Source organism: Lepisosteus oculatus, chromosome 23 (assembly GCF_040954835.1).
Source record: "Lepisosteus oculatus isolate fLepOcu1 chromosome 23, fLepOcu1.hap2, whole genome shotgun sequence".
Taxonomy (NCBI): Eukaryota; Metazoa; Chordata; class Actinopteri; order Semionotiformes; family Lepisosteidae; genus Lepisosteus; species Lepisosteus oculatus.
In genome coordinates this window covers 12,078,170-12,102,666 of record NC_090718.1, presented here as the reverse complement: position 1 = coordinate 12,102,666, position 24,497 = coordinate 12,078,170, and the positions used below count along the sequence as shown (strand labels likewise).

The following is a 24,497-nucleotide window of genomic DNA, read 5'->3' as shown; positions in this document are numbered from 1 at the left end:
TGATGGTGATAGAGTTAGCAGATGATCTGCTAATCTGATTTAATCTGTCTGCCAGCTCTGTTGTGCTTCATGGCCATCAGACCCTGTGATCGAGTTGAAAAGCAAACTTTTTGTTTAATAGGGCTATAAAATAGACAAAAGATTCTCCACTGTTGGGTTTTTACAACGAAATATGAAGGCGTGCCAGCAAATGTATCAGATTGGATATGTCTTCAGAGAAGCGCACACTTAGTTGTTCCATTAACTAACTGCCTTCAAATAATGGGTTTGTGATTTGCAGGGGTTGGTGTCCATTGGAATCGGGACTTCATCAGAAAATCTCATGGACACTCGTGATTCCTTGTGGCGCTCCTGCAAACGTGCTTCCTCTGCTTGAGCAGTGCTGCGTTTTATGCCCGCTTCCCTTGTAGATGTTTTCTTTTTTTAATCGGGTCATTTGTGACAACCGCACTCCACTCCAGGGAAACGCTTACCAGTTGTGCAGAGGAGACTTGTTGCTAGCTTTGCGTGGCTGAGATTTGCATAACCCTCTGCAGTAATTAGAACAGGAAAGCCAAAAAAAATAGTACACATTTGGGCCTGGCTTGCAGAGCAGTCAAAGCGAGCCTGGAGGCTGTCCTTTTGTTGCGTTTTGTTTTTTTAAACAAGCTCAAAATACCCATCACGTTTGCTGAGGCCATGCGCGCCCTTGACGAAACTGTTTGTACCAAGGTCTTGTTTGTACCCAGAACCTCACAGAAGGAAAGGGTGGGGGAGGGGTTGAGCATCTTGAGCTATTCTGGGAAGATCCTCCCTTGGTGCGATGAGCATCTGGGGCCAGCAGAGGGCGTCTTGGCGTGCGTCACCCATGTCATGCAATGCTCTGTGGGTCCCTGCCGGCTCTTCGTTCTTCCTGCGGACCGGACAGTGTTTTCTGCTGAGAATCTTCTTCTGCTTATCACTTCTGCCTTTGCAGTAAATTCGTTTCCTGTCACCCCCTAGGGGTGTAAGGGAGAGAAATCGAGCTGAAAAACTGGCCGGAAAAGCACGCAACCTTTCAGACGGGCTGTTTTTTTTTTTGTTATGTTTGAAGGTCTGCGCATGGCCGTGGTGTGAGGATGGTGTCAAGGGGAGGCTTTAAGAAAGGCTTGCTGAGACCGTCACAGTTGCAACTCTTCATCGTTAAGGAATTACAGAACGGCCATAGCTGACTCCTTAAGGCTTTGCAGCTTTTGCTATAGCAGTGTAAAACCCGTGTGCAGTATACCAGACTGCAAAGCTGTATCAGTCAGTGCAAGGTGCACTGTTCCCGATCGCAGTCATAGACAAAAGGTGAGCTTTGCTGAAGAGCTAGAATCAAGACACAATCGATGAGTGGCTGAAATACATTTGCACCGTGTGGCTGGCGTTGTTTTTTGCATAGGCTCAGTAAGCGCTTGGTTTTCACAGCTGAAAGTTGTTTCAGGCACACGGGAAATGCACTTAATGCACTTGACAATAGCTAAGGTGTTACATAGTACAATCGGTTTAACAGGTTGATATTTGTTAAAGGAAAAAAAAAATGTATTCACAGCAGGACCTAGGTCCAGGTGTGAAATTAGAATGAATAAGGTGAATGTGCTGCATTGTGCTTCGGATGAAATGGGTTGAGGTATTTATGGCTGGTCTTTTCACAGCAGATTAGCATCTCTGTGGCAGACTTCAGTTATTTTGATGCATTAATACGGTCAGAGATTAGCACAGAAATAAAGAGGCTGACCTTTATCGCAGCGCCTCTTTCTCTTCATTTCTCCTTTGAACTCTTTCCTGCCAGTAAAACGAGAAATGCTTTTATTTGAGTATTTTAATCAGCACATTTGGTGGTTTTTTGTGTGTGCGTATACTCCAACAGCATTGTGAAATAACACTCTCTACGTTTCCTTAGCATTCAAGTGCTTCAGACTCTTCCTATTATGCTTTCTTTAATTCGCAATATCCCCTTCCCCCAGATGACAGTGTGGTTAAAAACTATGGCATGCGAGCAGAATTTTGGCATGCTGAAATACCCGTTAATATTTTCTCAGTGGCAACATTTATTAGCACAAAGATTGAGTTGTAGCAAAACAGACTGGGTGTGAAAACACATTTTCTGACAGTTTTCTCTATCCACAGGGGGCTAGGGGGATTCAGAGAAGGATTATTTGAAGACAGTCTGAACCAGAGACCATGTGTTCCTTGATAAAAAGGTGTTAAACTGTGTAGCATTTCACAAGACTGGGCTGATCCGTTCTCTTGTTGACAAACCATAAAATAGAAGGAGCTTACAAGTAAAGCAGGAGGTGATATGTAAACAGGTGCTTCTCTTTTTTTTCGTTAAGAGAATTTTTCAGTGGAAAAACTGGTGTTGCAGACAAGTCTCCCTCTTACATTCATTTAGGTATTTTTACAGTAGAAGAGGAGAAAACCTAATGAATTCAGGCATGACAAAGAATGACCGTTAGTTTTGTTTTGTGGTTAAGGAGAAAAGGGGAAAAAAGATATCTTAAAACAAGTTGTTGAATCATTTAACATAAAAACTGAGTGTTTGAACACTTTTAAATGAAACCAAAGGAAGACGGTTTCATATAAAGGATGATTGCAAATGGGTTCGTAAAAATCATAGACAAAAGCCTCTGCAATAGTAATAATAGTGCCAAAAGGTCATAAACTACACCTAAACCTAGCAAATAGTCATGGTATACATACAAAAAGATTATTGTACTGATTACCAAGCAAAGTAGTAGCACTGGCTCATAAAAAAAAAAATTAACACTTGTATGCTAAATCTTTTTTTAACAGCACTACCAGTCACGGTAGTTTTAGCCACAGCAAGATCAGAAGGTGTCATGAATTTAGAGATAAGGTGCGGTTTTAAGAACAATTTTACAGCCGAATGCGTTTGTATGGCCAAGTCAGAAGTCAGCCATTCTACAGTTTTTAAAGAGATGTCATTTGACTCAGCACTGTATTAAGTATGGAGTTTGAAACATATTTTCGGAGCATCGCTTTTTTCCTTGTTATGGTCCTTTGTGTATTATTTGAAAAATGCTATCTCTTTAGCTATGCTTTCTTATTTTTTAAATCCTCCAACAGGTTTAAATAATGTTTGCAGTTGTATTCTGGCTGATTTCCTGATTTTCTGGTCTATTTCCTTGCTAGTTGCATGACACTTTTTTTACCCAGTGTGTTTTTAGAGAAAGCATCGTCTTACAACTCTAGCAATTAATCTGCTCCTCTCGCATTTTGAATGTCCTCATTTCCTCTTTGTTCCTCTCATTCTGATCCCATATTGATACAAGTCAGCTTTGAAGGAAGCATGCTTTAAAAAATAGCGGGAGATTTTAAGCAAAGCAGGAGGGAATCAATACACAGGGGTTTCTTTTTTCAATAGAAAAACCGGTGTTGCAAACAGTCTCCCTCCTACAGGTGTGCATTTTTACAATCAAGGAAAATATATGATTATATATAATATATTATTTTCAAACCCAAGGATGCTGTACGTGAGTAGAGAAAAAGACAAGAAAAGTAAATGGAAAGAAAACAAAAGAGTATACAATAAGCAATCAGACGTAGAGCTTGGTAAAAATGTACGTTTTAAGGTTAGATTTGAAGAGAGTTAAAGAAGTTGTCTCTCGTAAAGTCTGAGGAAGGTCGTTCCACAGCACTGGAGCAGCAACAGGGGACGTCATGGTCACCAGAAGTCAGTGATTTAGTCCTGGGGACAGTTAGTTAAGACCGATATGTGGTTGTGGGTGACAGAAATTCTGTGAGGATGGCGTGGCGTGGCAGTGGCGCGTACCTGGGGAGCTCAGAACTGGATAGGAGTGTGTTGGCACACGGCGTGATTCCTGGGATAGCTTGGATGGAGCAAGAGAAGAGGCGTCTAATCCTGCTTTGTTCTTCCTGCCCTTTTGTTTCCTGTTGTCCTCACCCAGCCCTGGTCATCCCTGCTGCGGAACTGGAACAGCCTAGCGGTCACTCACCCCGGCTACATGGCCTTCCTCACCTACGATGAGGTGAAGGCCAGGCTGCAGAAGTTCATCCACAAGCCGGGCAGGTGAGAAGAACGACAGACACGCACGCAATATTATTATTATTATAATGCAGTTCATCACATAACACAGGGCACAGCCCCGCAAAGAAACGATGGCTCAAAACCTCACCTGCTGGTGCCTACCGGCTTCCACACACTCTTTAGTGTCATGTGCCGAGAGTTCGGAGATGGCCGAGGAACTCGTCAAGTCCACACAACTGCCGTCATCTCTTCAGATCTCAGAAACTAAGGCTGGGCCTGAGCAGTGCTGGGACCAGACAAAGTGGTTTTGGCAGATCTGTAGGTGGTGCTCTTCCTTCTGGACCAGAACCTGAGCCAGTGCCCCAGTATGCAGACTGGGAACACTGGGCTGTATGAGGAGCAGTCCGGCCATGCCATTGTGCTACTGTAGGACTGGAGTAGTGAAGCTTTCCATTTTTTTACATTTTTTAAATTAATCTTGGACTACTAGACCATTTTCTTGTAAGCTGAGGCTCTGGTAGTCTTGTTAATAATAATAATAATAATCATTCATATTTGCCTTCATTATGCATACTGCTTGTCCTGGACAGTTAGGGTGAAAGGTTCTGTTAGGGTTGCAACAAAGTCAGGCTTGCATCCAGATCTTCGCTGTGCTTTGGGGAGCTTGGGGTGTCCATCTTGGGACAGTGGTAAATGACTGCCCCCCCTGTCCCCAGCTACATCTTCCGGCTGAGCTGCACGCGGCTGGGCCAGTGGGCCATCGGATACGTGACGGCCGACGGCAACATCCTGCAGACCATCCCTCACAACAAGCCGCTGTTCCAGGCCCTCATCGACGGCTTCCGGGAAGGCTTGTAAGTCCTGACACGCCCGATTCCCATCTGCCTTCCCTCTCGGCCTCTCGAGTCCCCTCTCCAGCGCTGCGCTTACAGCTGTAATTGCGTAGAGGGCTAACGCCATTCCTGTTGCCTCACAGTGGGGAAAAAAAGGAACAGAAAGCTTGTAGTGGACTTGTTTTTCTTGCAGCGTTTGTGTCATCGGGTTGCTTATTACATGATGTTTGAGAGCTGATTGCTCAAGAAGTGTGTGATTGAGTGCTGCAGGATCTCGTGCTAGTAATGGGCTGTGTACAGCCGAGGGCACTGGAGTTTGACCGCGTTCCCAGGTGATGCCTTTCTTCTCTCTCCACTCCGGTAGTTACCTGTTCCCCGACGGACGCACTCAGAACCCAGATCTCACAGGGCTGTGCGAGCCCTCCCCCCAGGACCATATCAAGGTCACGCAGGTTGGTGGTTTCATGGCTTTTAATTTCAGTGCTGGAATGCTCACTGCCCCTCCCGGTGGCGAATGGTGTCCCCTCTCCTTCCAGTCGCCCTGTCCTCGAGGGGTGAAACATCATCTCGGATGGTCCAAAATGATCTTGCCACGCCGTCACGCTAACTTCCCAACAAGCACTGTGGCTGGGTGACGCTCCCTCCTCCCTCATTTTAGATCTCGAAGTAGTACTGGTCATTTCCCATAACCGTACGCATTAACAAGCTGTTTACAGAAATGAAATCGGTTTCACGCATTTTATGTCTTCTTTCTGGTTGTCTCCCCCCCCCCCCCCCCCTTCTGCTTTGTAAAAATCTTTTTTTTTTCGGGGAGACCTGATGAAAAGCACAGAGTCGCATGACGCGACGTGTTTGAACGGGCTGTCTCCGAGCACTCCAGGCTCCCTTCTTCATTCCGAAGAAGCAAAATGTACTTGGAAGACGGAGAGACAGCAGGAGGTGGGGGGGTCTGTTTGCAGGTGTGCTCAGTTCTCTGTCCTCCCCCAGGAACAATACGAGCTGTACTGCGAGATGGGCTCCACGTTCCAGCTCTGCAAGATCTGCGCGGAGAACGACAAGGATGTGAAGATCGAGCCCTGCGGCCACCTCATGTGCACGTCGTGCCTCACTTCCTGGCAGGTGAGGAGCCCCGCTGCACCCCGAGACTGTCAGTGACGAGTCTGGGACCCTTCTCATCCTTTGTCTAATGAATTCCAACAACTCCCCTCAACGCAGATACAGATTATTACATCTCAGTAACAGATTAAATTCATTGTGGTTAAAGAAAATTTTTTAATTTTTTTAATTAAGCCGTAGGCTTTGTGAAACTGCTGTAAGTCGCCATGTTTTCACAAACCCCTGGACAAGTGCGAGAGTTCCCACGAATTGCGACACGATTCAGCCCTTCCTGCTCACTAGTCACTGTAAGGAGTAATGTAATGAGACGTACTACAAGCAAATAACAGGTTGTGCGGCTGACATTTCACCACAGAAATGTTCCAACGTGATCTGCATGCAGAGTTAAGTAGCATTTGTCAGCGAAACCATCTTGAAGTTGAGAACAATATTTCTGTTGGATTAAAGGAGATGTATTCATAAGCCTGCTTGTTTACAATGTAATAAGGCCGCATCACCTCACCGGAATCTCAGGCTTTGGTGCTGCGCGTACCTGGAAATTTCGTCTATCTTGTGGTGGAAATTGGAGGTTTTACAAGTTCCTGCATCGATTTTACTTTCACTGTGGTTTGAAATGCACCTGTCAATGCCGATACTTTCAAACCCCGCGATATAAAAGTAGCGTTCCCCTTTAAAAGCAAAGTGGTTCAAGTTCTCATATACACCTGCTGCCATAACCTTGCTCAACAGTTGATATTGTTGCTCGTGTGGCTGTGCATTGCTTGTTTGTGCGTGTTCTTTATAGTGTCTGCTGCTATAAAACAAATAAAGACACCCATTCTCTCCAATTTCTCCTGTGGGGGCTCATTGGATATTGCCCCTGTGGAGTTGTATGGCAGCTGCAGGGCACAGCAGACCTGAATTCGGGGGGAAAAAGCTCCATGGGTTCCTCTGTACTTTCCTGTCAGTGGCGCCAGCGAATGAAAAGACTAGCTCGGGGGAAGGAGATGATTGCAGTGTGGAAGATGATCATTAACTGATCCGTCTTTGGTGGCTGGGGCAAATGTGAGCTGTGTGCAAAATAAATAGCTTAATTTGGTTTCAGTAAACAGTGCTTTTCATTTAGGCTGGGCAGCTGTTTTGGTATAATGCTTACATACAACTCGGGTTTGAGCGGTTTTATACCTCTTTAGGCCATTGACCTTAATAATCAAGCTGCACATTTGAGTGGAATATATGAATTAATGAACCAGACAATTAGTTTTCGTGACGCAGGCCACAGAAAGTGGAGTAAAAATGAGAAAGTAGTGTGGTTTGAGCCCGTGGGGGAAGGAGCCGTTGTTGTACCGCTGCAAGCAAGGCCTGCTGGGAGGTGGGCTCGGCGGCGGCGCCTAGTGGTGAGCAGGAGAGGGGCTGGGCGCCTGACCTCTCTCCCCAATCTCTGTCCCTGCGCCGCAGGAGTCCGAGGGCCAGGGCTGCCCGTTCTGCCGCTGCGAGATCAAGGGCACGGAGCCCATCGTGGTCGACCCCTTTGACCCCAAGGACAACAGCGGGGGCTCCTACGGGGGCGGCCGGGGGATGTTCGGGGCCGAGGGCGCCCCCTCCCCCAGCTACGATGACGACGATGACGACAGGCTGGAGGACCCTCTGATGATGAGCAACCTAACCAAGGTGAGACCCTCCCCCCTCCCCCCTGCTGGGGCATCAGGGGTGGGCAGCTCTTGGCATTTATGGGGCCTCTTGAGCAGGTGGATCAGGGGCGATTTCGGTTTCTAAAACTTCCTTGTTGACAGTTTCCTGAGCCAGTAGTTCCAGCCCTGGTCCTGGAGGAAACCAGTCTGCTGGGCTCCTTCCAGCTGAGCCCTCGGTCTCTGTCTGCAGTGCTGGCTGGCGACTTACTTGATCTGCTTGTGTGTTTTTTTAAAGTTGTTTCTTCTTTCAGTCTTTCATGTCAAAAACACGCAACTTCAAGGGTCCCGTTTCCAATTTCCTTATTTAGGGTTTTAGTTTAGATTCATCGATTGTAGACTGTTTTATTTATTTTATTGAAGAAATGGATAAAATGATAAATAAAACAGTTGAATGGTTTTTGTTGTTTTATAAAATGACTCCATTACTTTGTATTTAATGTATTTTTTTCTCACATTAGCTGATTTTGTTTTAGGGTTTTATTGATTGTGAGATTTAATGTGGTATGAACATAGGGTATTGATGAGACAGAGACTCAATATATTTATTAAGTAGGGCTGAGATGCTGAAAGAACAGTCAAACAAAGACCTAAGTGTTGTTTTTATCTCTGTGCACAACACAGCACGAGCAGCGTACATTGTCTTGAGCACTCTGTCAACTTACCTGTTGCCAGTTTTGTCCTAAATTGAGAAATGGTCTGTATTACTGAGGTGTGTTAAATCAGAAACATGCAAATTAAAAGTGGAGAACTACTTGTAATTTTTTAAAATATGTAACTATCACAATTATACATACAGTACTTGACTTTTTTGCCGTTTCACCTTCCATTGACTTCAACTCATTCACTGTAGACAATATTGCATCTTAATCTTTCACATCTTGAAGCATTTCACTGGTTTTGAAAGGCAGACATCTTATAGTGTACCCTGGGGACCTTGACAGGTTTTAAAGGGCAGGCATCTTCTTGGGCACCCCGGGGACCTTGAAAGGTTTTAAAGGGCAGGCATCTTCTCTGGCACCCCGGGGACCTTCACAGGTTTTAACAGGAAGGCATCTTCTCTGACACCCCGGGGACCACGTGGGCCTCCTTAACTCGTGTGGTGTGTTGCAGGTGGAGCGGCCCCCTTCGCCCATGTCCATGGGCCCCCAGGCTTCCCTGCCTCCTGTCCCCCCTCGCTTGGACCTGCTCCAGCACCGGCCGGCCAACTCCCCCGGGGCCTCCAGCCCAGGAGCTACTTCCAAGGCAAGCCCCGGCCTCGCGCCTCGCGCCTCGCGCCTCGCGCCTCGCGCCTCGCGCCTCGCGCAGCCAGCAAGACGCCTTTTCATGGCAGAGGCACCATCGAGGGCTCTTCGCAACTGTACATTACAGACACGTACTGCGCAACAGAGACCTACACCAAATAAGATCAACTTAAAATACCTCAAAAATGTTAATACTGTCTGGCGTTTTCTAGTTCTCTGAGACATGAAGCCCGCAGGTCAGTCGAAGATCACCCCAGCGGTGATTTTTCTGCTTTTCGATCTATTAACACGCATTGTGTTTTAGTTTTACAGATTAAATTATCTGTTTGCATTGCGCTTGTTGATAGGTGACGATAATCCAGCTGTCAAAAGGGTTGCCCAAATTGCACGCTGCTCTGTGTGTCCTCTCTGCCCGCTGGCTGGGAAGGCGGCCGGCGGTGCGTGTTTTCGCCGACTCACGTCCTCGCCTTTCTCTCCCTCTCTCTGTCCCGGCCCAGGCCTCCTCTCACCACAAGGACAAGCCCCTGCCGCTGCCGCCCTCCCTGCGGGACCTGCCCCCACCTCCTCCACCCGATCGCCCCCACTCCGCCGGGCCGGAGGGGCGCCTGCAGAGGCGGCCCCTTCCCAGCACCCCCGGGGAGCCTCCCCGCGACAAGCTGCCCCCGGCGCCCCCAAACCGAGGGCAGGCCGACTGGCAGTCCCGCCCCGTCCCCAAGGCCCCTACGCAGGCTGCGGGGGACCCCTGGGTGGGCAGAGAGCTGTCCAACCGACACTCCCTCCCCCTGGCGCTCCCCTCCACCCTGGATGGGCGGCCCGAGGCGCAGAGGCACAACAGCACCATGAGCCTGGACCACCAGCTGGTGAGCGCACATGTTAGCACAGGTTTCCCAGAATTCCCGACCTGCCTCCAGTCTGCGTTTCCAGGTAAAAGGTGCATGACGCTGTATTGACAAGAGTCCAAACATCCGGAGGCCTGCAGGAAAACGGATCCTGCGTCCTGCCATCCGTATGGAAAAGGCCGATGACGTTTCATAAATAATGCGCGTTTTCATCCATGCAGCCGTGAGCGGGTTTAGGTTCTTGCTTTCCCACGGTGGAATGAAATCTGAAGAGAGAAAGCCGTTTCGCTTCCATGTTTTGGGTGGAGGGGGTGTGTTGGCAGGCAGTAAGGCGGGAAAGCTGCTCGAGGAACTTGCAATCCTTGGTAAAGAAAAAAATAATAAATTACGGAATAATAAAGCCTGTGGTTTTTCCAGAATTTTGGCGCCAGTGCCTCCGGAAGTCAGGAGTACGATAATCCCAAGGTGAAGTCTTCGGCCTCCACTGGTGCCATCTATGCCCTGGCTGCCAGGTATGAGCGTCGCGCCACCTTGCCAAGTTTCTGAGTGTGTGACCCTTCTGTGTGATCTCCCTATACCCACTGTTGTGTAGTACGGGCTTGGATTGAAAGCTCCAGCTTTCCGGCATTAACAATCCTTATAATTATAATTATAACATGATATAGGCCGTTCTACCGAATTGCGTTTCAAGGAAAACCTGACCCTTTGGTTCACTCCGTCCCCAAGCTATGACTGTTGTCTCTGTCCCGGCCGGCGCCCAGCCAGGATCCGAGGGCTGTACGCGCAGGCGGTCAGCGCTGTGCTCTTCTGTCTGTCTGCAGGCCTCTTGGTCCAAAGGCCGTGACGCAAGAGGAGCCCCCCGAAAGTGAGGAAGAGCCCGAGTACATGACCCCCTCATCCCGGCCTCTCCTGCCACCCCTCAACCCGGGCGCCCCTGAAACCATCCCCAGACCCCCGCAGACAAACTCCTTCAGCTCACGGTAAGCGCTTTTCGAAAAGAAGCTTCACTGACTCAAATCTGTGTACCCCCCTTCTCATCTCAGTATTGATTAGTTTTAATTAAAATGTCTCAGTGGACTGTTAAGCAGCTGTCCATGAGCCATTGAAATGAACCGCTCTTAAACAAAGCGCAGTGAATTAAATCAGCCTAGCTCTTCATCTGTCAGTCTGTTATGTAGGATTTCTCACACCATCTTTACAGCAAACACAGCCTGTTTTGCACTTTTTTTAAATCATCCAATGCCTGCAGTATTTAGAACAGTTTCCGCATGTTAATTTGGACTATTTTTTTTTGTCATCTCTTTTGATCAGTAATTCAGTTTAAATGGTTGAAATTCTCTCCTGTCTGATAGCGTTTTGAGAATGAAAGTCTGTGTGAGCCTTTTGGCTCGTCGTTAAGGCTGCGTCAATGGCAAGTCCTGACAAGAGTGGTCCACCTGCGCTGTGTGGGGGTGACCCACTTGACGCAGTGCCCCGTCTGCGTGTTGTCTTGGCAGGGTGATGGTGACCGACCTGGAAGGCGAAGTCCCTCAGATGTACGAAGCCATGTACAACATCCAGTCCCAGGCGCTGTCGGCCATCAGCCAGCCGGCTCTAGCGAGGGACTCAGGTAGGACAATCTTCAGCCTTGGAGTTTGTACCCCAGCGTACAATTCGGCGTCGCCCCGTTTCAAAACCGAGAGATGTATCTTTTTAACTCTGTATCCGACTTAGAAACTTTACAAGTTTATTGAACGTGCACTTGGTGATACTGGGCCTGTTTTTGAGCCAGTCTTAACAGCCACAGCCTCTGCAAGGTGTCCCCGAAAATGCACGCACAACTGTGCTTTCCCTTGGCTTAGAGAGCAGGAGGAATATTAGCGCTCGGTGTTAAGTGTTCCAGAATCACATACTGTACACACGGTGAAACATTTCTCCTCTTTGCAGCTTCGTAGGAAGATGTGGAATAGATTAGGCAGAAACTTTTGCAGCTGAAGTGTAGGCGTCAGACCTCGGTGAGGAGCTGGGAAAGCTCGGGGCTTTATAGAGAAAGACCCCCCCCCCCCCCCCCGAGAGCAGTGTTCTGACAGCATCTGAAATCCAGCGGCAGCCGGATTTTAAACAGTGTTATTTGTAAGCAGAAAGCACAGATAAGAAGCAGGACCACATGAAGTCATTGATATTGGGCTGTCAGAATGTAAGCTTCTCTAATGTCCTGGGTTTCTAATTATTCCGTTGGTGAAGCAACAGGGTATTTCACTTCTCTCTTAATATTCTCTGGCCAAAATATTAGGAATATGAGTTGAACTCCTTGCCTTCCTTCCCTGGCTAAAAAAATCCTCCAGATCTCCACTCTGTTGAAAGATGGAAAATGCAGTTCTAGTCCCACACACACACACACACCAGGATTAAGAATCAGATGGGATTTGTGGTGCAAATATCCCCTGACCTTGTGGAATAGAGGCTGCCTTCCTGCTCGAGCCGCTGCTGCTGCCCAGCATGTTATTTGGTGGGGCGGTTCCTAATATTTTGGCCGGCGGGCAGGTTGGGGGCGGGGGATTGAGCTGTGACGGTGCTGTCGTGTGGCCCTGCCCCCAGATTACTCCGAGCTCCCGCCCGCCGGCAGCTGCAACGGCCCCGGGGCGCCGGGGAGCGACGAGGACGACGACGCCGGGTACGACTTCCCCAAGCCCCCGCTGCCCATCGCGCCCGCCCGCCGCACCCTCTCGGACATCTCCAGCTCCTCGTCCGCCTTCAGCCGGCTCTCCGTGGACGGCGAGGGGGCGGCGCCCAGCGCCTGTAAGCCCCGCCCCTCTGCGCCGGTCGCCAGGTTTCGCACGGTCTCCTGCGTTCGCGTGAACTCCCTTTGAAGCTTTATAACTTCGTAACTGTTTTTCTTTTCGCCTTTTTGAGAAACTTTGTCAACTTAGTGTGACAGGAGATGCTTTCTGGACATGGTTTGTCAGGCTGCCGAGTTTGTCTTTTAGCCTGTGATTTTTTATGTGGTATAAAAACCATGCGCAACCATATTTTGTCATGTAATGTACTTTTATCTACATTTTACCAACGTTGAGAGGCTTTATAAACAGCAACTACAAGACATACAATACAATTGAGTAGAAATGGACTAGATTCACAAGTCTGCTTCTTAGTGCCTCATAATACTGCTGTACAGTATGTGCATTACTGGATGGCTCTGGTACTGTATGTGTAACAGTGGATGAGCCCTGAAATGTGCTGCAGCACTTTCAATAATAATCATAATAATAATAATTCCTTACACTTATATAGCGCTTTTCTGGACACTCCACTCAAAGTGCTTTACAGGTAGTAGGGACTCTCCTCCTCCACCACCAGTGTGCAGCCCCACCTGGATGATGCAACGGCAGCCATAGTGCACCAGTACTCTCACCACACACCAGCTATCAGTGGGGAGGAGAGCAGAGTGATGACGCCAGTTCATAGATGTACTTTTATGCAAAAATAATTCATTTCTTGAAGCCTTTTATCATATTCCAGCGGGTTTGAAGCACGTTTCCGATCAGAAGCTGACTTTCTGTGTGTGGTGTTGTCGGTGCAATAGCTTTTTGTTTTTGTCAAACGTAAACCGTGTCCATTTCATCCAGAGATCTCTTGTTTCTTCTTGACAGCTTTCGGCGACCTGAGTCAGGCCCCAGAGAGGCCCCCCAAGCCGCTGCCCCGGCGCATCAACTCCGAGAGGAGGCCCAGCCCCGTGCCCCCAGGGGCGGGGGGAGGAGGTCCGAACCCCCAGATCAACAGCGAGATCGAACATCTCATGAGCCAAGGCTACTCCTATCAGGACATTCAGAAAGCCCTGCTGATTGCACAGAACAATATCGAAATGGCCAAGAATATCCTGAGAGAGTTTGTCTCCATTCCTTCCACGGCGCACATCCTCACATAGCGTCGGATGTGTGCCCGCCCCCCCTCCCACACTCCTTCCCCGCCCCACTTCCTGCAAACCACGCCCCCTGGCGGCCCTGCCCGGCAACCTGACCCCGCCCCTTGGTGCTGATTGGCCGGCATAAAAGAGGGGCGTGCCTTCACGTGCAATCTCTCCGCCTCATTTTCTGAACCGCGGGCGGGGGACCCTGGCCCAGAGAGCTCACGGGACGGCTTGTCACGTGCGTCGCTCGGAGCACAACCAACCAACAGCAGGACAGACAAACGGGCCGCTTCACCCCTCTGACCCAATGCCTCCTCACCAGGGCCCGGAAAGGAGTTGGAAAAGCATCCCAAAGGAAAGCCACGTTGCTCTGGCGGTGTTGTGTACCCGCAGCAGTGGCTCAGAAAAATAGGAACGCTGAAAAAACTCAAATAAAGCCACAGTGTTTTCCAGTTACCAGTGGAGATCGGGGACAAAAGACAGTCCACAGGATGTCATGCCGACCTCGACTTCCTGTTTTTTTTTTCCATCTGGGACGTTTTCGCCAACAGGACTGTTCTGCATTCCAGCTTGCTTCTGTGAATGCACCGATCCCGCTTCTTGATTTGAAGGTGGAGGGGGGGGCGATGGGGCGCAGTTCTCAATAGCAGTGTTCAGCAGCAACCCGACATGTTCCTGTAATGCCTTTCCTCCTACCCTGGGCTCTGTTTTCCAGGCTGGATATCTGCAGGCAGGGTTTGACGCAGGGGTGCGTAGGAGGAGAGTTGGAAAATGCTCCCAGCTTTCTGTGCAGGGCCTCGTCCGGAGGGCGAGTCTTTCTCGCTGTCGAAATGGCCTTTCATTGCGTTTGTGTCGGCGTTCTTTGCGATGGTGCGTTTTGTTTTTAAGTAGCATGGGCGTAGAAGCTTTCAAAAGCGGCCGGCGACTGGAGGAAATGGGACCGCCGGCTGAGGTTAAAGATGGAAGTGCTTGTCTGTAAAACAGCCCGGCCCTGTCTTTCCTAGGCATCCCCAATTCACCTGGGCTGCGTGAACAGTCAGAACGATTGAAGCCTGAATCCGATCAGCAATTTGAAATGGATCCTGTGCCCCTCAGCCTCCCTCTTTCTTCATGTGTTGTATTATGTGTATTATTATTTTTCGCTCACCCTGAAAAGGTCAGTCGCCAGAATCGGTTTCGCCCTTACAGTAAAGGAAAGACACCGGCCCCAGGGGTGTGCAGAGCTTTGGCTATCGCCCCATGTGACTGATGAAATGAGGGCGTTTTTGGGAATTTGGACTGCCGGTTCATTCAGCTTCCTGACCACTCACCGCCAACCTGCCTCCTCGCGCCCGGAAGGACCCACTCGTGGGCCAAACGCATGAACGCTAGATGTCTCCACCACCAGAGGCCTTTACTCCTGCTTTTCCGATGCCCTAGTTAGCCAGCCCTGAGCGCTCTCCCTTCTCCCAGTATCTCCCAAAAACGTTGACGTGCCCGGTTTCTCAACGCACTGCTCCGAGTTCTGAATCGGCTCTAAAAAGGCGAGGGCTCCAGTCTTCAGAAGCCGCGGGCTGAGTTTAAGGGGGAGATGGTACCCCCCTGAGAATTGTGTACTCCGCATTGTCCCTCCCCTGATGTATGCGTTTCAGATTTCTCGAAACTGTTTCCCAAATGTCACCCTCGAAGAAAATGCCCGGTTGAATACCAACAGAAATTCCCCATTTGTGTTTGCCAACAGAAGCTCCTTGATCAAAATGAAGATTTCTAAGACTCAAATTCCCTGTTCCAGGCAGTAGTATACGGAATCGGTATGTGGTGGGTGGAAAACTTTTTTTTCTGATTCTCAAAAGTGGACATGCAGCAGAGGATTGCTGGTGACGTTGAAGATATTGGAAGGATTTTCCTGTGTGTCTTGTTCCTGAATGGGGAGATGTGGATTCTTGGCTGATCTGTATTTGAACCTCAGGAGACTCCTCCTCCACACTGTTATAATGGAACTCCTTTCTTCATTCACATTTTCTTCCTGGCCCAATGAATGTGTACTATAAACGCAGTATGATAAGGTCTTTTTTTTAAAAAAAACCCAAGGGTATTGTTTAAAACCATAAAAGCTTTTTAACTCTTGCTAGTCTAGTAAATGGAGGTGGGGGTTGGGCTGTTTTGCTTTCCTCTGGCCTGAGGAAGAAATGAATTTCTAATGAATTGCTGGTGTTTAATGAGGGACCCATCTCTCCCAGGCCTGTTTGTACAATGAAGCCTCAGAAGAGTTCAGCAGTGACTGGTGTGCTGTGGTTCGCTCAAGGATGTTCTGTAGTTACAGACATTGTCATGTTTTTTTTTATTTTTATTCAGAAGTGCTTTTACTGCTGCTGCTACCACGTTAGTGCTCAACAATTAAGCCTTAAATGCAAACGTGTGAATATTATATGGTTACCGTTTTTTCTTTCTAAAGTGACAGTATCATGGCCGGCACTTTTGTTTTAAGTAGCATTACTTGAAAATGCAGATTGGGGGGGCGGGGGGGGATTATGGTTTTATCGAGTGTGAGGAAGAGAGCTAAAAAATAAACCTTTCGTCTTGCAGTGAACAAAATTTGAAATGCTTTCCCGTCATTTAAACCCGCCATGAATTCTATGAAGAAAGACGAGTCCTATCAGTCCGTTCTTGCTAGGAGAAAAAGACCATGTTGGCGCTACCTCAGTGTTTGGCTCTCTTTGCTCTAGAGACTCAATTTTGCGATTGCAATACGATGACTGAAACTGTTGATCTCTAAAGGAAACGAATTGTGTTTAAGGGATCGGAGCACCGATTCCGCCTTGCATGATTGAGTTTTGATGCGCGGGTCTGGGTTTCAGATGTTAACCCTGTTTTAGTGTTTTTGAGCTTGACGCATGTCTCAGGATACCGTTTTTTCATCGTCAGAATAAAATTAGGACGCTTGGGGGAAGAAAGCAGTAACAGTATTGTTTTAAACAGCTTTGCACCTCTGCAGAATATTTTAAGTTGTGGTTTACGGCTCTCGCTGAGACTTCAGCGCATCTCGGCTCCCATTAATTCTAGTCGGTTGAAAAAAAAAGTGTTGACGTCTTCTCCCTGGTGTTCTGCTGTTGTCTCCCCCAGTCTTTGTTTTCAGACCTTTGAAAATATTTTTCTTACAACTGAGAGAAGTCAAAAGCGGTGCACTCTCCAAGTAACAAGAAAGGGCGTGCAATTCGTAACGCTAACAGTTGCGGAATCGGACAGCGAAACGCAAACAACATGGATTCTGATATTATTGGAGTAGAGAAGGAGTAAACTCTCTTTTGCTCGTTTTTGACCGCAAAGTGTGCATTTTCACGACGTGTGTACGCGGGGTGTGAAAAGACGTTTCGCTGGCAGCTGATGGGTGTTCATCGCAAGAAAAAGCACTGTACATTTTTATGACCGTTAATATACCACTCGACAAGACATTTCAAGACACGTCATGCGTATTTAGGTCATTGACCCGTTTGATGGCAAAGGGGATCTGCAGTCACTGATCAAAGTTGCTGTCGAACCGTCGCCGGCGCTGGGCTGCAGCGAAAATAGACCTCTTCTTTTTAATAGACTATTCTTCAAGGAAATTTCTGTCCTGTTTTCTTCTTTTACAGACGTCCGAGTGTAGCGCTTGAGTGGTTTGTTGTTTGTTTGTTTTTACTTGAAGGCCTGTGGATTTTGTCTGTTGTCTTTCATTACAAATAGGATTAATTAATTAACCTCGGAGTTTCGGCTCAGCAATGTGAAGTATAGGAATTATCAGCGGTCTCGGACTGGTCATCTGTCGCTACCTTGATCTTCCTGTGCTAACATTGCACATGCTAGAAGTGCTTTGTTGTTGTTGTTGTTGTTGTTGTTGTTGTTTTTGCAAATATAGATTTTGGTTTTAGTTTAACTTGCCGATCGTGCTAAGATACTGTCACTTTAAAACCAAACGGATGAAAGTACCGATGTGTGGAGCACAAAGGTAACTTTTGTCGTTCCTTGAAGTTCTTTCCGAAGTTTTGTTTGCTTGTATCGGTGATACTGTGAGAGGTGCCATACTTTTGCTGAAGGAAGATTTAAAAAAAAATCTCCAGAACAAAGTCTCTTAAACCTGCACACGCCACAAGTTTCCCCAAGTGGGGGGTTTCATCCTTGTAGTTTGAAAGAGTGGACGAGACAACAGCGGCCTTTGATTAGGATGGTCCGACATGAATCATTTTACAGACACTGTAAATTCTAACAACCCTTTTTTTTTTAAGAAAAAGGACCAAAGGTTAAATCACAACGAGTGAGGCAGAAACGGTAGAGTGTGTTTTCTTCCTCCGTGGGAAACGAGCTGGATAGATCTCTTTCAACGTGGTCGATATCCGCATGTTGAGCTCGGCGCTGACAACAACATGCATTTGCTTGATCAGAGAAGAGGAGGAAGGTTGGGTCTCATTAAGAGGGCTTTACATGGACCAGGAGAATGAAGTTGACTATCTGAGGTTTAATGTGATTCTGTAAGGCAGTGGGCGACCTCTTGTTTCGTTGTGGGTGGGCCGTTCACGTGTGGACGTCGCCGATTACACTCTTTGGATCTGGTCTCCCGTGGAGTGTCCGAGCTTTTGTCGCCGTCCGTGTCTGTCTTTCTTAAAACGTATGCATGGCGTTGGGTCAGGCAGGCGGCTCTGTACAGTTCTTCTTTTGTCGGGACAGAGACCACCACACGAGTGCATTGCGTTGTAAAAAGACCTGCTCGATTTCTTTCGAAAAGAAGTGATCTGGGCCCGAACCGGATCGCTTCACCCCGGGAAAGGCTTCCTTTTTTTCTATCTGTCCGGCGCTGAGCGGAAAACCACCAGCGTGTCTGTGACTGCAACTGAGGTATGGCAGTGCTGTAGCAGCTCTTTTGCAAAATGTTACGTTTCAGAAGTGTTTCACTACTCTTGTTCTTGTGATCGGAGTGATTTATGCTTGTTATCGGACCTTCTCTCCGCTCTGTAATTCGGTGAAAGGACATGAGAGAGCGGCGGTGCGGAATGACTGCTGTTTGACTTTGGCCACCAGAGGGAGCTCTTTCCCGTGTTGCCTGAAGATTTCTTTTAATTTATCGTGTAATTTATTGCCAGGTGTATCTTTTTTTTTCTCCTTTTGCCTTTTGTCACTTCAGACTTCACGTTAGAAGTAAGCATCGCGATTTAGTGTTGTAAACAACGTTAAAAGGTACTGATAGCTCCTTATTTATTGTGTTGGTGTTATTCTGTGACACCAAAGTGCTGTCAAAAGTATTGTAATAAGAGCTTTGCTTCACTAAGGTACAGACGTTAAGGCGCAAGACACGGAAATGCTACTTTAACCTCCTAATTCATGTCGTTTCTCATAACCTTGAAGGGAAACGCTGAGAAAATGCCTTTTCTTTCCAAACCCCGTCGTGGTGTGACCCGTCTGCGTGAAAAGAGCTGTGCTCCTCTCTGCCTAGCCCGATATTTTTTAATCGAAAAGTTTCAGAATATTGACGCCAGTGTCCAAGTAATATTTCACCATGTATAACAGGGCATATTTTGATTCCAGTTGTTTCGGACACCTCCATCAGAATGACCGGTATTGAATGTGTTTTTTACAGGGTGCTCGAACATCCAGAGATGTTGCATCTTCACTTATATATAATATTGCAAGAGAAGGCTTGAAATGTATCTCCTGTATGAAACAATGTATTCTGGTGTACATACATATATATACATTATATTTACAGAGAGAGGGCTGCTGTTGCTCTTAAGTGTGTTGTGTTTGTATTCGGCCTTTGCTGTGTTGATTATCTCATTCAAGGCATCCCCCTCCCACACAGACACAAGACTGATGCTAGAATAAAGTCCAGGTGTGCAGGCATCAGCCTGCCTGTTCAGACCCGTGTAGCAGAACACCGCACAGCCGATGCAGGCATGCCCAGAATGGAACAAAATGCTTTGAGTGGGCAATGCTTTCTCCTTGCCTTAGAAAATGTTTGTTTGTTTGTTTGTTTGTTTTTCCCCACGATTGTCAGCATGGTGATTTGCGTTTGCTGTTACGTTGGAGTGCCACTTGACTTCTTTTGACTGCGTATGTCTATTGGAAACAGAGCCAAGCAGCTATTAGAGTTTTAGTGCGTTTCAATTGTCAGGCTGTGGCTAGCCACCCCGTGTCGTGAGTGTTATTGAAGTCAGCAGTGGACTTCATGCCGAAAAGGGGGTTTCCCAAACAGGGTTAGAAAAGATTCCCCCCAACATGAGATACACTGATTATAGGGGTGACTATGACTTAACAGAGGATGTGAGTAATTCTTGAATTTAGAAAATTGTTTTGCATTATTTTATTTTATTATAATTATTATGCTTAAAAGAAATAAACTAATATCAATTCCTATAATATATCAGTGTTAATGTTCTGTTTGGATGATATATTTTAAGTGGCGTTAATATAAAATTTAAGAATGTGGAATACATCTTTTATTAACAATTTTTAATCCTTCTGCAGCCAGTACAAAAATGAAATAAAACAAAGGAATAAAGTAAATATAAGAAATATCCCATTTAGATAGTTCTTTTTCATAAAGGGTAGCACAATTTTATTTTTTTGTATTGTTTTTCTCATCGGTTGCAAATTTGTTTTTCCATTGCATTAATGTTTAGAAATACTAATGTTATTTATTAATTATTTTGAGGCTATACCCCTATTTTAGAGTTACATTGTGTATTTTTTATTTTTCTGGAATTTATGCACCTGTCATTAAAACATTTTTGAATAAATTTATATATTTCTGGTTTGTTTACTGTTTCATAAATAGAATTGGGCAGTGGGCATAGTTTTCTTTTCATTAAATGTATAAAGCATCAGTGGATCAGCTGTAAGGTCTTGGTAATCACTATTTGTCAAGAGACAGATCTGCGTTCTGAAAACTCATCTGCCTAACTGAACTGATGCGTGACTTGCTAAATCTGTATAATTAAGAGAATAATTAATTAACTTGTAAACAGTAATTGTTTTAATTATTCTGTCTGAAAAGAAAGCAGATCCTCCAGCCCTTCAGCAGCTCGTGTTTTAAAGATATGATGCAGAGTTGGGCTCGGTTTGCCATGAAGTCACTGTATCTCAGTCTTTTATTCTGTGAGCAAAAAGAGGAGAAGAGCTCCTTCCAGCCCATCTTACTCATTTCATTGCTTATATCTGTGCAGGATCTTATCTTCCTTGAAGATCCTAGAGATTTTCATCTTCAGTGTAATGGCTGGGCACTTTGTTCCAGACCCCCACACCCCTTTGTGTAAAGAAGTGCCTCCTGACATTCAGTTTTTATGTTGCCATTGTATCCCTAACTCCTCATTTTAATGTTCTCCTGCAGTAGTCTCTTGCATTCAAATTGTCAGTAGCTTTAAGAAGTTTCAATACTTAAAAGCATCGAGATCATGAATAATTTCTTACTTATATAGCGCTTTTCTGGACACTCCACTTAAAGCTCTTTACAGGTAATGGAGACTCCCCTCCACCACCAGTGTGCAGCCCCACCTGGATGATGCTCCACTACACTCACCACACACCAGCTCTCAGTGGGGAGGAGAACAGTGAGGAAGCCAGTTCAGAGATGGGGATTATTAGGAGGCCAGGGGGAAATTTGGCCAGGACACTGGGGTAACACCCCTACTCTTTTCAAGAAATGCCCTGGGATTTTTAATGACCACACATTTCACAATGGTTTCTTTCACTTCGCTGGTCTTTTTAATGCTTCACCTGTGCCTTCTGGACCAAGGACAGGAGTCCAAATAAAAACCCAAATCTTTTGCACAAGTTGCTTCCTCAAGGCCCGTCAGCATGCGCAGCACAGCACCCCATATTGTGAGACACTCTTCTCTCTTGATTTCTGAACTCCGGGGAAACTCTCGGCTTAAGATGCAGGTTCTCTGCCTGAAGCTCTGATGACAGTTTCCGATGTGGAAAGGGTCAGTAACGGGAAGCTTCCCAGTATTTTTCCTCGATCCTTTAACCATTTAAAGAAGCCAAATTGCAAAACATCTTAAAACTATTTTTTAAGATTAAAAATCTATACTTAAAATTAGGCACATTCTTAGCTTTTCGTATGTGATTCTGTACATTTCTACTTGAACTGCTTCTGTCTAAGGGCTCAAAAGTGTAAACCATTTGTTTTTTTTAAATCCATGGTAAGCTTGTTTTATGTGATTTAAATCTTGTTCAGGCTTGTTTAATTGGGTACTCGGCTATTTTTCTTTCTTTGGAAGTTGCTTTTGCGCATGTGAGCGATTCCATAAAGGAGACAGAAAGTTGGGCAGGACTGCATATTGAGAACAGCACCCATTCAGTTCCGATGTCAAGTCCATGCGCTGCAACGCGCCAAATGTCCACTGGGTGGCGCGCTCTTCCCGGAGAAGGTTCTTAAAAAGACCGACGTGTTCCGTATTCTGTACATGCACCGTTTACTTTCCTGCAGATTGTGTAACGCAGATAGCCATCACAATGAGGTAAGCGTGAATTAATCACTGACGAATCTGGTGTTCTAATTAAAACAATTAAGGATGTCTGAAAACACAGGTGGTGAACACTCTCAGGGCTCCAGGAGGCTGGTTTGATCTCCAACTTGGGACGTCTGTCAGTGCGGAGTTCGCACGTTACTCTCAAATGTGGACTATCGTCAGCTGATCACGGTTCGTGCCGTGTTTCAAGGTAGGTTAGATTAATTATAAAAATAATATTATTAATAATAATTGCTTACACTTATATAGCGCTTTTCTAGACACTCCACTCAAAGCACTTTACAGGTAATGGGGACTCCCCTCCACCACCACCAATATGCAGCCCCACCTGGATCACGCTATATTGTCCTTTTCTGGGGAGGTTGGAGAGGCTGTACTGGCTTACTGACTTACTTATTGGACTAAGAAGAAACGGAACCACATGAGCACAGGGAGTTGAATGACCTCGGTGATGCTCTCTGAGCACAGGGCCCCCTCTAAAAGCTCCCTGTCTTTACCGTTGCTATATGCATGTTCTTGTAAATTTGTAATCGGAAAATCACTGCGATAGTGCTCCGTATTACCGCAGAGAATTCTCTCCAGAGCTGTTGACTGGTTGCACTGGTCCTGACACCAGCTGCTATTTTTTTTGTTTTGACAAATTTCGAACCGGCAGCTGTATTTACGTATGTATTCCACTTGCATACCAAGAACAGTGGTCAATTTACTCCACAGGCCCAGCTAAGCTCACGGTGCACAGCTCTTCTCAAATTCTGCCAAAGATCCCGCTTTTGAAAGTGACTGATGCCAACGGAGAGCCATAAGGGAGGATGCAACTCCTGCTGGTCGGATTATTCCAGTCTCCAGGTTCAAGGTTATGTCGATTAGCATTTCAGGGATGTTCAGCGTGTCTTAACCCAGTCTGCGTAGGAGTCCGGTCAAGGAGGGAAAGTCCATCTCTCTCCGAGGAACTAGAGACACCACCCCCGAGCTGTTTTGCTTCTTTGTTTCTTTGTCGTATTGCAGTTGTGGTGGGGTTCAGTAGCAACATCTGTTTTGCTCTGTACATGTGCCAGGGAATTAACATAAAGCTCTCTTTAAAAAATGTTCCCACATTCCCGTCCTCGGTTCCTAGAGTAGCCTCTCGAACCCTGGAAAATCCTTTCCAAAGCCAGCACAGGTCCATGGGGCTACATTTGTTTGTTTGCTGCTGCTTCCTGTCTGGGTTTGGAATTTTGGGAACAATGGGCTTTGGAAGTACTGGGAATTTTTGGGGGAGTATTTTTTTCTGAAACCGGTTTTAATAGCTATATAGAAGAGGGTTTAATTTAGTTTTTTTTTCTCCTCGTTTAGCCAAGGATTTTCGACATTATCTTTGATCTCTCCGACGACGTTATTTTCCTCCAGTTTCTCACGGCAAGGATAGGGAACAGGAAACTGGCGATTCCAGCGGTGTGAGAGATACCCAGCCTCGCTGACTTTCCTCCGAAAGATCTCCAGGCTTGGAAGCAGGAAAAAGGCTCTCGTTGTGTCCCGTTTTGGCTTTTATTCTGAATTCTTGCTTCTGTGCACGACCGATCTCATCAACAAAGCAAGACTAGGCGCGGGCACTGCGTCTTCGGGTCCACGTTTTAATCGCAAACCGGAGGGAGCGGAATTGTGGAAGCCTTTTCCGAAGATGGTTTTAAGGACGCTTCACGGTACAGATCGCCACATCCCAGAAACGTCCCTGGAAGGCCCAGGCTAGGAGATGGGACAGCATCCCGGACGATTGCCCATTGCAATGGCTTGAAGAAGATCATGAACCCAGCCAGCGCCTCTTTTTTTATGAGAACCGAGGCGCCCAGAGGTGCCCCAGTCCAGACCTCAAAGCTGTGCTGCGGTAGCAGTGATAAAGCTTTCATTTCCAGGTTTTAAAAAACAAGGAACTAAATGTGGGTGTTTGTTTTTAAGTCACGTTTATTTGGCATTGTTTTCTTTCAAAACAACAGTAAAAAATAACTACAAGCTTCAGGTTCACAAGTACATCTTAATTTACACACAGTAGCAAAAAAAAACACCATTAAAAATCAGAGGAAGAGGAAGATTTTAACAGTCGTTTACAGTTTTCAGAGGTTAGAAGAGCTCCCAAAAAGCATTTTGCTGAGGGCTGAGAAGGGAGACGCTGCTTTAATCATTTGTGAAGGTTAAAAAAAAACTCGGATGACCCGAAAGTGTAAAACCAATTAAGAACTGAAATTCTCTATATTTTTTTTTCTTTTGGGTGCTATATGCAGTCCTCTAAAAAAAAAAAACACATGCAGGAAATCCTGAAGATTAAGAATTAAAAAAAAAGTAGAAGCGGGAAGGTCGCTATCATGTCGTTTTGAAATCCACACCAGAGCAATATTCCTCCGAGTCCTAGGGTTGCAGTCAGCTCTTTAAAGAATGTTTACAGTGAT

At 46.4% G+C, this 24,497-nt stretch overlaps 1 protein-coding gene and 1 long non-coding RNA gene across 3 annotated transcripts in view; both read left to right on the top strand.

Moving 5' to 3' along the window:
- Positions 1 to 20,343, top strand: part of cbl (Cbl proto-oncogene, E3 ubiquitin protein ligase) — a 56,275-nt gene extending 35,932 nt beyond the window's left edge. For both annotated transcript variants that reach the window (XM_015337370.2, XM_069182397.1), the window contains exons 5-16: positions 3,933 to 4,054; positions 4,729 to 4,866; positions 5,210 to 5,297; positions 5,833 to 5,964; positions 7,399 to 7,611; positions 8,742 to 8,873; positions 9,370 to 9,732; positions 10,129 to 10,223; positions 10,533 to 10,691; positions 11,208 to 11,320; positions 12,289 to 12,489; positions 13,341 to 20,343. In XM_015337370.2, the coding sequence (XP_015192856.1) occupies positions 3,933 to 4,054; positions 4,729 to 4,866; positions 5,210 to 5,297; positions 5,833 to 5,964; positions 7,399 to 7,611; positions 8,742 to 8,873; positions 9,370 to 9,732; positions 10,129 to 10,223; positions 10,533 to 10,691; positions 11,208 to 11,320; positions 12,289 to 12,489; positions 13,341 to 13,615 (2,031 nt within the window). In that variant the 3' untranslated portion in view covers positions 13,616 to 20,343. The remainder of the gene's footprint in view (positions 1 to 3,932; positions 4,055 to 4,728; positions 4,867 to 5,209; positions 5,298 to 5,832; positions 5,965 to 7,398; positions 7,612 to 8,741; positions 8,874 to 9,369; positions 9,733 to 10,128; positions 10,224 to 10,532; positions 10,692 to 11,207; positions 11,321 to 12,288; positions 12,490 to 13,340) is intronic.
- Positions 20,344 to 21,934: 1,591 nt separating this feature from the next.
- On the top strand, positions 21,935 to 24,427 carry LOC138224751 (uncharacterized). The gene is made up of 2 exons (XR_011183169.1): positions 21,935 to 22,267; positions 22,792 to 24,427. It is a non-coding gene; the product is annotated as an uncharacterized lncRNA (long non-coding RNA).
- The last annotated feature ends 70 nt before the right edge of the window (positions 24,428 to 24,497 follow it).